We start from the raw sequence: 16,922 nt of genomic DNA, 5'->3' as shown, positions 1-16,922 counted from the left end.
GCAGTTCACTTTTCTATTATCTGTAGCCCATCAAAAAATGCTGGGGAATTGAAAGGCCAAAAAAGACGGTCTATGGGTATAGATAATAATGTTGACATACCTAGTTCCGATATTTCTTATTTGTTAAGAATTGTGTCAGTTTTATCATTTATTTTGTGTTTTACGTATAAAAACAATTACCTATCTAATTTTTACAAAGGAAAAGTTTAGCTTGTTTGTAGGAAGGAAATTGAAAGAAGTTTCTGAACAAGTAGCAGGGCTGTCATCGAACATCGAAAACGCTTTGTTTATCCTTATCTTAGATTATGCATACTTGTAAGTTTATCTCCTAGCGTGTGTGCTTCTCGAGGTGGGGCACATTCGACGTATGACTACATTAGAGGCGATGTAGAATACTCGTACGCTCTTTCTTTACGGCAGGATTTCATTTGTTTTGATTATAGCTTTCAAAAAGTCATAAAAATAAAGAATTTGAATCTTTTTCTTTTAAATATCTCTAACACTATGTACAATGCTCTAAAACTTTCCTTATTTAATCGTTTTTCTGTCTCTTATAATTTTCAAGATCGCAAAACATGCATCTTAAAAATGGACTACCCGATATAAAAATGTACAATACGTTAAAAAAATAAGTTCAGTTAATTAAAGTAACAGAACTTTTTCAAATTTTCATTTAGGCTCTTCATTTTCAATACACAAATATTGCAATTTTAATAAAAAATATCGAAACATGAATGGAGAAAAGGTGGTAGTCATTGTCTTCTACCTCTTTTGCACACAATTTAAATTCAAATGAATTGTGTTTAAGAGCAATGTTTCATTGCGGTAATTTTTTTCGTTCTTATGAAATTTAATATAAGGGTTTGTTTATGAGATATTGCAATTTCTTTGAATATGTAAACCAATTTGCTGGTTTTTAATTCCTCAGTTCCTCGTACGAGGTACCTATGTCTACTCAACGTTTACCAGCCATAGTTTTGTAATTAATTTATTATTAATCATATCACAATCATATCTGTGGAGTCAGAATTAATGGAATTTAATAAAAAAATATTCGCACGACTTGATATTTCTTACTAGTACTCAATGAAACATGGTAGGTTTTGTTATACCTACTGCTTCCTATGGTACGTTGTTTATTATTATTTAATAAACAGTTCTGTCTGAATTTGGTAAAAATGCAAGAAAGTAATTGTGTTCCTGTTTTTGAAAAAGCTCAAGAAGCAGTTTTCCATTTATTGGCAGCGAAATTTGGGGAACATTACGAAAAAGTGTTCGTCGAATTTAACGAATTTTTTACTGGGGCTTCTGATAAAGAATATTTAATGATTAAGGTAATATCTCTTTACCTTTTACATGTTGTTAAGTATATAGTGAACTTTGAATTATTTTAGGTTGCACTAATAATGAGGGTTTTTGGTACATGTCGATGCTGCGAATCGACAAATTTGAAAATTAGTGACGTACAGGACGTTGACAGTTACCTACTTGTTTCAGTACCTGACACCAAGACGGGCATTTCAAGAAAATTAACAATTATAGAAGGATTTTGCGTGAATGCTGTTGAAATATGCAGAAAATATATTTCTCTGCGCCCAATTCACCTAACACAAGACAGATTCTTTTTAAGATACNTTCAATATACAAATATTGCAATTTTAATAAAAAAATATCGAAATATGAATGGAGAAAAGGGGGTAGTCATTGTCTTCTACCTCTTTTGCACACAATTTAAATTCAAATGAATTGTGTTTAAGAGCAATGTTTCATTGCAGTACTTTTTTTCGTTCTTATAAAATTTAAGGGTTTGTTTATGAGATATTGCAATTTCTTGGAATATGGAATTTGCTGTTTTTTAATTCCTCAGTTCCTCGTACGAGGTACCTATGTCTACTCAACGTTTACCAGACATAGTTTTGTAATTAAGATTTTTGAAAAACTTTTGTTATTAATTTATTATTAATCATATCACAATCATATTTGTGGAGTGAATTATTGGAATTTAATAAAAAATATTCGCACGACTTTCAAGCAGTTTTCCATTTATTGGCAGCGAAATTTGGGGAACATTACGAAAAAGTGTTCGTCGAATTTAACGAATAGAGCGAAAAACGGAGTAATAACAATAAATGAAGAAGTCATGCTATCGTATTTTTTAAATTTGAAGAAAAAATATGCAATTTCATCTATCTATGTGGTCGAAGTATTCGATGTAGAAGGCTACTATAAAGGTCTACAAATATATAGATATTAGGAAATATAACAAGCTTACTGCTTATTTGAAGAGTGAATCGAGAGGATACAAAGCTGCAGTATTGGAAAGAGCACATATTGAAGAATTTTTTACTGGGGCTTCTGATAAAGAATATTTAATGATTAAGGTAATATCTCTTTACCTTTTACATGTTGTTGTACAGGGTGATTCACAACTTATCCAAAAAAATTTGGGAATAGATGCGGCGTGAGAAATGGAGTCAATATTGTAAAAAAAAAAATTTGTAAAATCCTTATAGTATCTGAGAAAAAAAATATTGAAGCTGTAGCACATTAAACCACTACATAGCTGGACAACTGTAGTCTCTAGCATCATTCGCCACGTGGCCTCATCGACTACGAATACTAAATTCGGATTTTGCAATCGTCGTTATGATATTTACCTGTTATCTGTGGTTTTCATAATACGTTTTTAGTAGTTGGTGTCAAAAATGGGTAGTTAGTGTCAAAAATGGTTTGCGTGTACTCGGAGTTGATGGATATCGTTTTAATTTATGGTGAAGCGTTTGTGTTATGGTGAAACAAGACCTCATGGCTATTACAGTGCTGTTTTTTCGATCGTACTTCGATTTCTTTTATATTAAACTAAAATTATTAGTATGAAAATTAAATCTGTACAAAATTTCAACTGAATAGGCAACGGATAATAAACATAGTTTTTTTTAACTTTGACATCCCATATCTTGGAAAAAAAGAAACCCAATATTTTCGTTATGGTTAATGAATATTTTTCGTATTCGTAGACTTAGAAAGTCCAACCAGATAAATCTAATTTATATCACATCATATTTTTAACGGTTATAGTTTTATGAATTGCAATAAGAGTCCAATAAGTTCCAATTGATGAGTGATGGAAATCCATCATCATTATCGTGAGCAACAACCCTAATGGTCACTAAAATACCCATTTCACTTTTTACCGTCTTTCCCACAGATATCCCACATTCCCCTTATCGCGCCAAAACATCTCTTCCAACGGAAGGGTCATTGTCGCCGGGTTTATAGGGGTCACTCCGTCGTTATCTTTACGACTGTTTGTCACAATCGAAACTACGGCTAGCTTAACCGTACCGACGGATGGCTTTTAGTGATTGAATTATTAATATTCGTAAGTGGGTTACCGTGGCCGAACTAATTATTTCTGTGTATAGTGATTCACATCAGAGGCATTCTCAGTCTTTTGTCGCGAGGGGTATCGCCAGTCGATCTACGGAATCTTTTGTGTGAGCGAGTATGCATTCAATTGGGTCATTAGCGTCGGTAAGCTTAATATTTATAAGTTTTCTTTTTTTATTCGTTGTTGTGGCAGACGGTGGCAGATAGTGGTTGTCATGGTTGGTGCGTTGGAGTGGAGGAGAGTAAAATTATTTAAAAAAATGGGTGAAATGTACAGTGGCGTGCTTTAAAACGTAGTGTATTTGAAAAATATATAAAGCGTATGATATTGGCCAAATTTCATAGTTATTTAAATAATTGAATTGCAAGTTATATTGTTAAAAAACTAGAAAGAACAAAACTTAGAAACAATTTAAAACTATCATTATCAAAAAGCTGTACCTAGGGAAAAAAGCTCCCACTCAAATATGTCAAAAATATTAAAATTCTGTAGAAAACGTGTAATCCGTATAAATGGCTTCTCAGCACAAATGATATTATTTTTCACCAGAACCAGAACAGTTTTCGACTGGAAATATGGAAATTAATTCGCGTATAAATCTATGAAATTCCGGTAACTTTTGTTATACAAGTTGGTCTGAATTGTATACTGGGTTTAGATATAGGGAAACTTTAACACCTAATTTTAGTGCAGAATACGAATATGTTAAAAAAATTAGGGGTTTCCATTTAAAAATTTCGAGTTTTCCACATTTTCTGAACTTCATATTCGATAATTTATTTTTTTTGACCACCCTCTATAAAACCTGGAAAATTTTCATGTCAAATTCGATAAATTAGGTCTGCCTCTACAAAATGTCCAATTTACACAAAAAAAATAAACCTATGTTGCCGGGAAAACTAAACTTTGCTGACGGCCTGCATCTGTCAATTTCTGCTTAAAAATCAAAATATCTCGGAAACGGACAGTCTTACGTATGGAGTGTGCTATATGTTTTCGAACTTAAAAATAGATGCTCTTTCCAAAAATGCAATAATATACGGGGGTTCCATTTAAAATAAGAAAGTTGGTATCAACTTCCGGTATAACCGGAAGCACGATGACCTTGAAAATGTTTTAGCTTGGTAGGCCTCACGGTCTGTATCACACCATCACAATTTCAAAAAAATCCTTGGAGCGGTTTCCCAGATATCCATCGATGGAGTTCGTGGCGGGACACCCTTATTAAAATTATTCAGTGGCGAATAATCTGTTAAGCAACATTTTGCATGTTCTTTGCGAGATTGTTTCGCATATTTGAAATTGCTAATACACATTGGCGTTACCGAATTTATTTTCCTCATCTAAACTACTGAGGTAAGTGCGCGATATACAGGGTGTCCCACCAGGATCCGCCACTATCGATATCTGCGAAGATACTGATCCGGTAAATCTCAAAATTTGGCAACGTAGCAAAGGCAGTAGGGGCAACACAGCTAAAATATTTAGAACTTTATGGCACATCCGGCTATACCAATTCGTTTTTCTGGATATCAAGCAACACATTCTCTACATGTTCTTGAAATTACTTTTTCAAAAATAACAAATAAATTAAAATAATCCATTAGTATCATTTAAACGATTCCCAGTCATTTTTATTTAAATTTTGGGCAAAAACTGTTACAGACACAACAATAATTTGACAACTAACTTAACAAATGTTATTTTAATTGTTTTTGTAGTGTTTCTGGTCATAGCCAATTTGATAACAGGTCCAAAAAATAGAAAATTGCAAATATCTTTAAAAGTAGTAACGGCAACCATAACAATGCTTATATGGCTTGAAAGAAAATTTCAATCTGCATACGACACAGTAAAAAATATGGGGTGTTCCATTTAAGTTAACAAAGTTATAGCTCTTTGAAGTTATCAAAATGTAACATCAAAAATGAAACACCTAGTATTAAATGTTTTAATTTGTTGGTATACCGTAATTTAGTGTTACTTATGCCCTTTATAGGTACCAAAAATCCACTTGATATCACGCTCCTAAAAATAATTATTAGCATCTCTGCGGACCCTTGCGTTTAAATTTTTTTCTTTATATCTCAAAATCGTCATAGGTACAGGGAATATTTAATAAAGTGACCCTCAAACTTCACGTAGACCGAAAATGCAATAATATATAAAGTGTATCATTTAAAATAAGAAAGTTAATTCGACTTCCGATATAACGGAACCGCCATAAAACTCTAAATATTTTAACTGTGTTGGCCCTACTGTCTTCGCTAGGTAGCCAAATTTTCAGATTTATCGCATCAGTACTTTCCGAGATATCCATATTGGCGATTCCTGGTGAGACACCCTGTATAGTGATGTGTATTATGTATTTTGTGTTTGTCTGATTTTTTCAGTGTTTTTGGTTAGATAAAACTATTTTCATAAAAAATAATCCTTGACTAATTCTTTTGGCGAAAGGGTTTATTTCACCGATTTCCGAGATATCTAAGCCTGAAATTATTTTTTACAGACCTTCCAAATTAATTTTAGGTCGTAGGTGCTTTTTTAATATTTAGTTGCGCTGAATAAAATGAAAATAAAACTTACTTTGTTCAGCTTCCTGCATGTTTGGCCGGAAATTAATTAATTTTTTATTTTTTCATTTTATTTCTTCAGTTAAACAAGAAAGATTACACTTTCATTCCCAAAAAAATTTCGGACACTAGTGTTTTTGGGCTATTTTTGTCGATTTAAAAATGAAGTCATTTATACGTACTACAGAGCGTTTTTTACAAAACTTAGATACATGTATGTTTTGAGTTTCAACGCTATTGAAGAATTTTAAACAAACACCCTGTATACATTTCAAATATTTCTTCATGTTTTGGTCTTATTTTACTCTAACCGATGCATTCCAAATCCATTACATCCTTCAGTCATTCATATTCAAATGACCTCAAAAATAATAAAAGGCGTAATCTCTTCCTGACGCTTGTTACTCGCTGTGCATTTTTTACAAAGGAATTACAAATGATTCCTCGGGCTTTTGTCAAAGACAGCATGCATCGCCGAAATGTTTATTTAAGGGCTTTAGGTTACTTTCGATCGTATCGGATGTCTCCCGATTTATTATGTATTTATGACTGTGTTATGTGTCTCGAAGTAGAGGTCTATGAACTGAATTGAATTAGTATTCTTTTCAAATGCCTTAGTGGAATATGTATCGGGTATTTCTACGAGTTAAGTTGTGGTGAAGCGATTTTATTCCCAGTGATACAATACTGAATAAAAAATTAATAACAATAGACACCGATATGGCTTTTCTAAAAATAAAAGTACAATACAAATTTTGTACTCATTGCTTTGATTATAGAAGAGTTATAAATATTATCAATTATGTTTGTGTTCCATTAATTTATCTCCAATTTAGGCATCTTTATATTTAGAAATAGTTTCTGATAAGGATTTATTTCCAAGAGATGTTACAAAGTCTACTTCCTTTAAATAACGCTAGGTGAAATGAAAGATAATAAAAAAATAGTATCTATGACCTTAGTGAAAACGTTTTCAAAAAATTACACAACTTTACATTTTTATATAAAGTTATCCCATGCTTTTAGGTCAGAATTTACAAGAAGATATAATAAATCGCATATATCTAATTTAGGCCAGGAAATATAGAGTTGGACGCGACTTTTTGTTTCGGCAAACTGAATTTATCATTATAGATGCTAAATATTATGTACAATAACATATTAGTGTCCACAGTCATAAAAATGGGGGGAAGATTGTTTACAGGGTGGTTAATTGTATAATTTTTACGTAAATTCACGTTTTTCGCTTATAACTTTTTTCCATTCATTTCCACGAAAAAACAGTAAGTACTTTTTTTTTTTCGTCCTCAAAAGACCTACAAAACTAGCCCTCGAGCGTCAAAAAATATTGATTAGATCAAAAGTTATAAACAGAAGAAATTTATTTATGACGTTTGAATTAAACATTTACTACTACCTACGTTATTATTACCAGAACAATTTGGCATCGCATCTTCTCATTCCTTATCACTCTCTAATAACTCACACGAAATCTGGAATCGGTAAGTTGAATAGTTTACAATTTATGGCCTTATAAACAAATTAACTAATTATTAGTCTGGACGATCTCGAGGATCTTTCGCTTATTTAACGGCAGGACTATGAATATTATCGTCATTTTCTTCGGACTCGCTGTCGTTCGCTTCCCCCACACTTCCGCCGCGCCACGGCTCGCCGAAAATCAAGCGACCCACTGACTTGACAATATTTCTTATGCACTTAACGTACTTTCACAAATAAAATATTTTTATCTGGGAAAGTACTCGGATTGCCGATTATGACAGTACTTTTGCCGCTACCAACCTAATTTGTTTAACAACAGGCCGTCAACTTTGACGTGATAAATTCAGCTTGCCGAAACAAATAGTCGGGAAATGGTCATTTCCCAGCTTATTTTCCTGGCCTAAATTGTTGAATTTCTTCAGAGTATTCCTTGATCAAAATTTCCACAGAAAGGTCGAATATCTAATCAAGATATCACACTTTGTCGATAATTTGTTCTTTGTTTTTTTATACCTTCTAAACCAGCCGAAGTATGTGAGTGGGATATAACCTGCAAATCAAAAATCATATCTTAATTGTCACTGGCANTTTCCTGGCCTAAATTGTTGAATTTCTTCAGAGTATTCCTTGATCAAAATTTCCACAGAAAGGTCGAATATCTAATCAAGATATCACACTTTGTCGATAATTTGTTCTTTGTTTTTTTATACCTTCTAAACCAGCCGAAGTATGTGAGTGGGATATAACCCACAAATCAAAAATCATATCTTCATTGTCACTGGCATACAATGCTTACTAGCTTAAAGATTTGCTTTGCATCGACTAGCAGAGAGTGACCTACTAACTAATCTATAGATACTATGAGAGCATGACTATTGTCGCACTAAGCAAAAATTAAGTTTTCAATTAACGATATTGTGGGAAATAACTACTCTGCGGACTACAGCCGCATCCGGCATTAAAATACACCGGGAGTATCTAGTAAACAGATAATCCGATGTAATTCACTGCCGGACGGAGCTGTAATCAGCAGAGTAGTTGTTTCCCACAATATAATTAGTTAAACAGTTGAAATATCTGCATCAAAATTGGTATACGTTTTTAATACCATTGAGTTTGATAATCACAAAAAACGTTTGGTGGAATCCTTGTTTTCATAGCCATCTTGTTACAAAAATGTCGAATTTTTTTATCCCTGCAAAGTGGGCTCCAGATGACTTACTTCTTTGTGACTCTCTGTACAAATTTTCAACTGGTTTAAAAAATATTTGAAAAATCTATTGTCAATACGTCAAGCTAGCATATTTGTAAGATATCAGATTAAAAAATTTTTAAACAATTTTGTGTGTTAATTTTTACTAAGAAACTTGGTAGTCGAATTAAGGGACACCCTGTAGATTCGTATTTCAAAATATATTACTGATTTGTTTATTAACAAATTTTTATCTATATCTAAAAAGGTTAAGTCAGAAAAAAGGATGTCAGAACTTTCCTTGAATACCCTGTTTTGAGAAAATTGCATTTGTAAACGCTGTTGGATAAGGAGATATGTACTTATATCTACTTTGTCGACTTTTTAACCGACAGTTTAAAAAAACTTTTCAATAACTGTAGAGTACCCAAATACTCATACATTATTGTGAATAAAACCTCTAGGAATAGTTTTTTATAGATTAGCCTGCAGATTCTCCAGACCTTAACCCAATTGACCGTTTGTGGCTTAGTAATGTTTCAACGTAATTATTTTTTTATTACTTAGACTTAAATACTTATAATTCGATAAATATTGTAGATATTAAAATCGTGAATGACGGAGAGAGTTGTTCGAATAACATCGAAGGTCGGTCGCGACATTCTACTTTTTCGGCTCGTTGGCAATCGCCGAACAAACAATCGCGGTGCGCCGCGAACGAGAGCTAACCTAATTATCGCTTGATTAGAGACTGATTAGCGAGATGTAGCGTCAGAGGTCATGCGGACGCTCGGGCTTGGTCCATACTGGGAGGCAAGGCCGTTGGTCTAGCTGATGCTGGGCTAGCTGTGAATGCGTTGGTGAGGAGGCAGAATGAAAAGTAACATAATACATACCTGTCGGTCATGTTTTGCACTTAGTGGTTCTGTTTTTTCTGGGTTAGCCAAGGCGTACGGCGACAAGGTGAGATCATTCGATTTCGTTAATAATAATATACAGAATTATCCCGCAAAAATTTCACATACTTATACTTCCTTGTAGTAAAACATATTATAACAGTAAAATACGTACAGGGTGATTCAGTATATTTTGACCCCCCCCCCTCACTAACTTTTTTGTTTTTAGTTTCAAAAAAATGTGAAATACAAAAGTTGCAAGATTATTTTATGAAATTTTCGAAAATGATGCTAAAAAAACAAATGAAGTCCAAACAAAATGGCCATCCGCGGCCGGTTAACTTTGTTAATTTAAATGTAACACCCTGTATATTTTTACATATTTTGATAGAACTTTTCCTGTCGAGCATAATCATACAGGGTTTGTTGGCTGTAACAATAAGCGAGATACCATTAAAAAACGAAAAGAAGGTTTATTATTAAGAAAATAAGATATCTTGTAATTGTTAGACCTCTTTCAGGCATTACTGCCTTTTTTCCAATTACATAAGGATTTACAGATTTACTTGTAATATATTTTGACATATCCGACATTCATATGGTTCAAAATGCGTATAGGTATTATAACCAAATTTCACCAATTAGGTCGTGAAGACCTAATTACTCATGAACAATGTTATGGTAGGCCGTGACAGTGACAGGTAGTAATGTCATAATAACATCGTTATTGATTGACAGTTTGTATTTTTATTTAATTAAAATGAGTTACACAGAAGTAGAAAATTGGAATAACAAACAAGATGTATTATTTTCTTAATAAAAAACCTTCTTTTAATTTTTTAATATTATCTCGATTATTGTTAGAGACGAACCCAACAAACCACATACGACTATGCTCGACAGGGAACGTTCTATCCAAATATGTAAAAATATACGGGGATTTAAATTAACAAAGTTAATATCCGCGGCCGTTTTGTTTGGATTTCATTTGTTTTTCTACTATCATTTTCGAAAACTTCATAAAAAATCTTGAAACTTTTGTATTTCAGATTTTTTTGTAACTCTAAAAACAAAAAAGTTAATGGAGGGGTAAAAATATAGTGAATCAATACCCAATCGACTCTTTGTCTAATACATTAACCATATATTTGGTCATTTCTCTAGTATTAATTCCGGAATTGTATATCACCGTAACAAAGTGACCTAAAATTGATGCTTAGCCGCCATTACAGGAAAGGGAAAGACCAAATACTATACTGTTACCAACAATCTGGCATGATAACATACTTCTTATTTGATTTAGAATTTCATCATAAATTTACCACCCTAAACGCTAGGCATCATCGCAATTATTTTTCCAAATTTCATAGATTTTACGTGATGTGAAAGTTTTTCTTCTTGTTAACAGTTTTGATTAGAAAATTATATATAAGTTCATATTTACAGAGAAAAATACTGGTTTGATCAAGACTGTTAGTGATTTTGTCGGCGTTGTCATGGAAAACGAGATATTTTTAAGTTTATATTCATTATTATGACGTGTTCTATTTTTGAATCAAATTTGCCACAATTATAGTAAAATACTCAAATTAAAGTACTCAATACTCAAAAAAAGTAGATATGATTCTAATCTTTGAGAAAGCTTGGTAAAATTTGAAGTTAACACTACGGTTTTATTGACACAAATGATTTATGTCAGTATAAACGATTGAAGTATTTGGTTCTCAACAGCAACGTTGATAAAATCAGTAACAGGCTTGATCAAACCAGTGTGTTCTTCCATATACAAATCATTTTAAAGAAGTTGTTGGAAAAAATGAGAACTTTCATGTGGTGTTTATAATAAATATGCGAAATTGGCAAAATAATGTCGATGACGACCTTTAGAGTCGTAAACTTACTAGACCTAGATTAGACTAGAAAATATCAATAACGACCTGTAGAATGTCTGTTTTCTTTAGAAATGTTCTTGATTATATTGCCAATTGAATGTGTCGTGATTCCCAAATGACTGATCAAATATGGTGTACCCACATGACTCCACCTTTCCTGAAAACACCTTGGTCCACAATTACTTCGATGTCACTAACCTTACTTTTATTTTCTCCTTCCTCCGAAGCATCTCACGAACTAGTCGCGAGTCGCGACACATTTATGCAAATACCACCATCATCCTTAGATATGTTTGCCATGTTAACGTTATTACCATTATATCCACGATTAATATAAGTAGATTTAATGAGAAACACACGCAATTCCACTGCTCACTGCAACAGTAATTGCGATTACAATTTGTTAGGTGGTCTCAACTAGGTTATATAATTTATAGTTATTTTATTAGTTACAGTCGATTTCGTATTCCCGCAATTGCATATGTAGGAAAGTCGTGGAAAAAATGTAAATAGCGTGTTCAAAACATACAAATTGCGTTAAAATTGAGAAACATGATTTTAGTTTTAAAGTACGTTGCGTCACGAAGATATTTATTGGGTTTTGAATCCGACTTAATTGACTCTGATTTAGTTTCTTGGTTAATTTAATTATCGATGGATTTAATAGACTTCAGTTTAAGTTTCATAATAACATACATGACTTGGTCATGATCTATTTATCCACTATGAAAATATACACGTCAATAAACGTACTAAAGCTATGTACCAAATTTGGGAACTAATCGATCGTTATTGTCTATGTAGAATGCTATTTAAGGGAGCAAGAGGGGAAGCTGCAGTATATACAGAACAGTAAAATACAGTCATTCCGCTTTGTAAGTAGATTATTATTTTCTAAATCTTTTAAATGCATGTAAAAGGGTGGCAAGACACTATTACGTCATACGAAATATTCCATCTATGTTAAAAAACCTAAATATTCAGTCGTAAATTTATGACATTACACAGCCCCACAAAAAAAAGGATCGCATCTGGTATTCAGACCCATGCATTTCCATGTATTTTTTCCGCTGAATCCGAATCTGTCTTCAGATTTGGCCCAACGGGTCTGAGTTTTCGGGAAAATTCAAAAAACGGGTCAAAATTCACAAAAAACGTCATTTACGATCGACGAAATTTGTCGCTACAGCTTTGAAACTAGTCCAAGCACTCTTCTCAACGTTACTCATTGTAGTGATTATAGCGAAGAACAAGTCGATCTAACTCATCAGGATATGAACGTTATAGAACAGCGATATCAAGGAAGATGGGATGAAAACATGATGGCCGATTTTTATTGGTTGTTAAAAAGAGAAAGGAAAAATAGAGGGACTAACTAAAGAGAATACGTTATAGCAACAAAAATAAGAACGATTTGTAGATATGGTTTATAGAAGGTACAGGTGGATGAATAAATATGCGTATTCATGCATGAACGACTGGATAGAAAGATGTGTGAATTCATAAATGGGTGGGTGGATAAAGAGATGGATCCAGAACTCTGCAACACGAATTATGCCATGAAAATGGCGTTTTTAAGCATTTTGGTCTATTTTCTGTTATTGAATGAAATTGGACCAGCTTGTGTGACTCTATGGTGATAAATTGGAATTAAACAAGTGAAAAATCATGCGTCTAGTGAGCTGGTAGAATAATTTGATGTTTTATAACTTTCGTCGATCGTAAATGACGTTTTTTGTGAATTTTGACCAGTTTTTTTCATTTTCTCGAAAACTCAGACCCGTTGGGCCAAAACTGAAGGCAGATTCAGCGAAAAAAAAAAACATGGAAATACATGGGTCTGAATACCAGATCCGATCCTTTTTTGTTTGTGGGGCTGTGTTATCAATTTTTTGTTTCCGTATTTTTAAATTTAAATCAAATGTATAACACATTTGTAAAAGGGTCTCTCTGCATACTAAATAGATTAAAAGTCCCTCTGATATTTCAAGCATCTGGATTATACAGGGTGTTTCAGTTCGAGTGAATCAAACTTTAACCACAAATAGAACTCAATAAATAATTCAGAATTACCTTATAAAGCAAGGGTCTAAGTCCCACCGTTTTCACTGTATAGGGCCATATTATTTACGAAATCTTTGCTATGTTTACAAATTGATTCTGGTGTGGTGTTAACATTTACACATGTGCATAATTTACTGTAAAATTTACAAATTTTTGTAGGTTCTATGCATTTATTTAAAAAAAAAATTGTCGAGAGAAATCTTCTCCAGTAATAATTTTGAATATGAGTAAAATTCTACTAAAATAGTGTCATCGCATTTTTTATGTCAGCAAGCAAATAATTTCACTAAATGCTGAATATAATTTTTTTTTAACTATGATGCATGATGAATTATCAAAAAATTAAGTAAGTATAAGTACATTGCTTCTGATTAATTTCACTATTACTAAGTCTGAGTAAAAATTAACTCAATAACAGCTAAATTCATATTAGAGAAAACTGTTATTACATGTAATTAATAAAAAGTAAAAATTCGCTCACTAAGGAATAACAGGACACTCAGTTTTAAATAAAATTCGTCCATTCTACCTTAACACTTTCATTTATAAAAATGTTATTGTACTCATATTAACAGAGTGAAAATTTCACCTGATTGGGCATGGACAGAAATTGATACATTATTGTGTTCGATGTGAGTGGAATTTCACTAAATATTTTTTTACAGTAGGTACAATATTTTTGGCACGGGAATGAAAATTTAACTCCTGAAGTATTGTTGACTTTATTTAGTTCTGTCAACAACAGGACGCTACTGTGTACTCCAATGAGGTACTGATTATCCCTATTACATATTTTGTATATTACAAAATCGTCAATTAAAATATATTATCATATTTTTTTTACGAGCAATATCAACACGGTGTCTAATAGCACTCCCTGGTGTTTACGTCATGTACTAATATGATATTTTAAATTTGCTCCCTCCCCCAGTTTTATATGGCAATCAAAAGCAAGCTAAGAGCGATTAAGTCGAGCAATTTTCCTAAAAAATCTGCACGTTTCGTTTGTTGTCCGAGTTTAACTATTCGTGACTGACATCCTGTCCATTCATTCCTCTTATTTCTTGCTAACTTGGCTTGAAGATGCATTTAAAATTCGAGCTGAAGAAAATCAGCTTCCTTTATATACTGTGAGAAAAAGGTTTTTGTGTGCCATAACAATGAAGCCGTATCGTACTTCTGACGAACGTATTAATTAAGTACATTCCTCTTTTACTTCCTCCTATTTCCCAGCTGAATTGCTCTAGTAGGCTACCAAAAAAATATATATCGGAAGGTCTTAAAAACTAAGCGGCGTTCCACGCAAGTCGAAAACAACTTTAATTTATCAGACTTTCATTCAACATTACCAGATAACAGTAATTTGTCACTCACATCCTGTATGACTCTGGGAAAGCAAGCGCTTGCGTTACATATGTTTATTATGTTACAGAAACTGTATCACACTCTGCCGAACCCATTTGTATTCTAATTTTAGAATAAGTAATTGTGTAATCTAAAGCTTCGTACAGACCTGATCATTACGCCGAACAACACACAGAACAGCAACGGCAACAAACAAATACTAAAATTTTTTTTAATGTCGATTCACAGCTTGAAGCTTTAATTCACTTACCGTCAAAATTGTTTCTGTATATAAATGTGTTTACCACTATCTTCTTGATTTTCGGGGTTTATTTCTTCGCGACTAATGAATAATGAAGGAATGAAATGTATAGTCTACTTTCAATCCATTTTCTATTCTCTTTGCTTTTTTGTTTGTTGTTCGTAACAATATTTAGGTGTGCACGAAGCTTAATACAAATACTGACGATCTCTAAGATGCCTACGTTTGAACGACGCACCAACTGTGCGCGTGCGACCTACATATGGTAACTAGATCTGGATATGTAAATTGCTAAAGTCTGGTTCTTCACAGAGTGGAGTCAACAACAAACAACAACAACAACTATTAAAAAATATATGTTGGTTTTAAATTTGTTATATCTTTTTAACATTGAAGATGATTTTTGTTACAGTATACAGAGCAATCTTAATTGCATAAAGCAATCATTTATTTGATGAAAGAACTCTTTAAAATAGGAAACAAGTTCATGAACATAAATTGGGAATTGCTTAGTTGCGACATATAGTGTTTAATTTAAAAGAAAACACAAAAATAGATGTCATTCTACACAATATACATACTGTTTATCTTCATTTTCAATTTCATTGGAGCGTCAAATATATAGATATTTATGTTTTCGTTTTGCTGTATCGTCTTGTTCAAGACAATTTCAATTTTATGTAATAGCAAATAAGATAAGTTACACTGAACATTGAACAAATATTGCACATTTTGAACACGATTTTGACCTATCTTGTTTTGACCCAAGTTTACTTCAAAGCATTAGCTATTACCAAGCTCTGATTTCGTTAAAGTTAACATGATAATGTAAAAAAAGATCTTAATACTATAGCCCAAAAATATATTCAAAGTATTAGTAATTATTTACTATGCACATCTCATTGCGATTTGTGTACGGCAAAACGTCGAGATGGTACATAACGGCAAAGGCAAAATATCCGCATCTGGAAGCCAAGGCAGCAATAAGGGCCTTGGAACTGCTTCCACTATAAACATTTTAGGAGGTCCTGAACATCCATTAGTGCATAAAAAACATGAGTAGGTGGCTTTTAACACGGTTGATGGAATGCCAAAAGCATTGCAGTTGCATATCGATGCAAAGACTTATTAAATCAATGGTCAAACTGCCATAAAGAAACTGACTATTGCAATTAAACAGAAATCAAACAGGATTGCCAACTGGTCTCTGTAATTTTAAGAAATCTCCAACCTGAAGAATGCGTATGTAGGCTATGTAATAAGGGTTAAAGTCTTCATATAATTACCAAATGCGAAACACTAATAAGATCGAAATAAAAGCGTCTAGGAACAAACTACTAAAAGGCCTATCGAAATAAAAATTTACCAAATAATGGAGACAACAAATAAATTGTCGCTAATTTATTAACAGCAGCACTTTTCAAGTCAATATGACTCAAGTCACCAGGCAACACCAGTTGAGAATCAAGATTTTACCGATCTTTCGATTTGACTGTTGGTGCTATCCAGAAGTCGAAAAGCATTCCAGACACGCTGAACGAAAGTAGACGACGTCCATAGGACTGTTTCCACCAAAAGAGAACAAGGGAAAATTGTTTTTCGAATTTTTTGGGATATCGGCTTAAACTTCACAGAAACCTCTTAGCGACTAACAGACATACAATCCAATGGTGTAAGGTAACTGAAACCAAAAGCCGAGCCACCTCCGGCGATCTATCAAGATCACTTCAGGCATGAAGAAATCCTCCCCTTCTAAGAGCGCCTGAAACTCAAAAATCCACAACGGGATTCGTTGCATGCAACCA

At 33.0% G+C, this 16,922-nt stretch overlaps 1 protein-coding gene across 2 annotated transcripts in view; it reads left to right on the top strand.

Moving 5' to 3' along the window:
* The window catches only part of LOC108903687 (TNF receptor-associated factor 4), a 109,018-nt gene that overhangs the window by 45,371 nt on the left and 46,725 nt on the right, over nucleotides 1-16,922 (top strand). The window contains exon 1 of one of the 2 annotated variants that reach the window (XM_018705944.2): nucleotides 3,345-3,534. The exons of the other annotated variant lie outside the window; for it this stretch is intronic. Coding sequence (XP_018561460.1) covers nucleotides 3,508-3,534 — 27 coding nt within the window. The 5' untranslated portion in view covers nucleotides 3,345-3,507. Of the gene's footprint in view, nucleotides 1-3,344; nucleotides 3,535-16,922 lie in introns of those variants that run through there. 2 annotated transcript variants of the gene reach the window in all.

Source organism: Anoplophora glabripennis, unplaced genomic scaffold (assembly GCF_000390285.2).
Source record: "Anoplophora glabripennis isolate ALB-LARVAE unplaced genomic scaffold, Agla_2.0 scaffold70, whole genome shotgun sequence".
Classification (NCBI taxonomy): domain Eukaryota; kingdom Metazoa; phylum Arthropoda; class Insecta; order Coleoptera; family Cerambycidae; genus Anoplophora; species Anoplophora glabripennis.
This window is presented reverse-complemented; position numbering and strand designations above follow the sequence as displayed.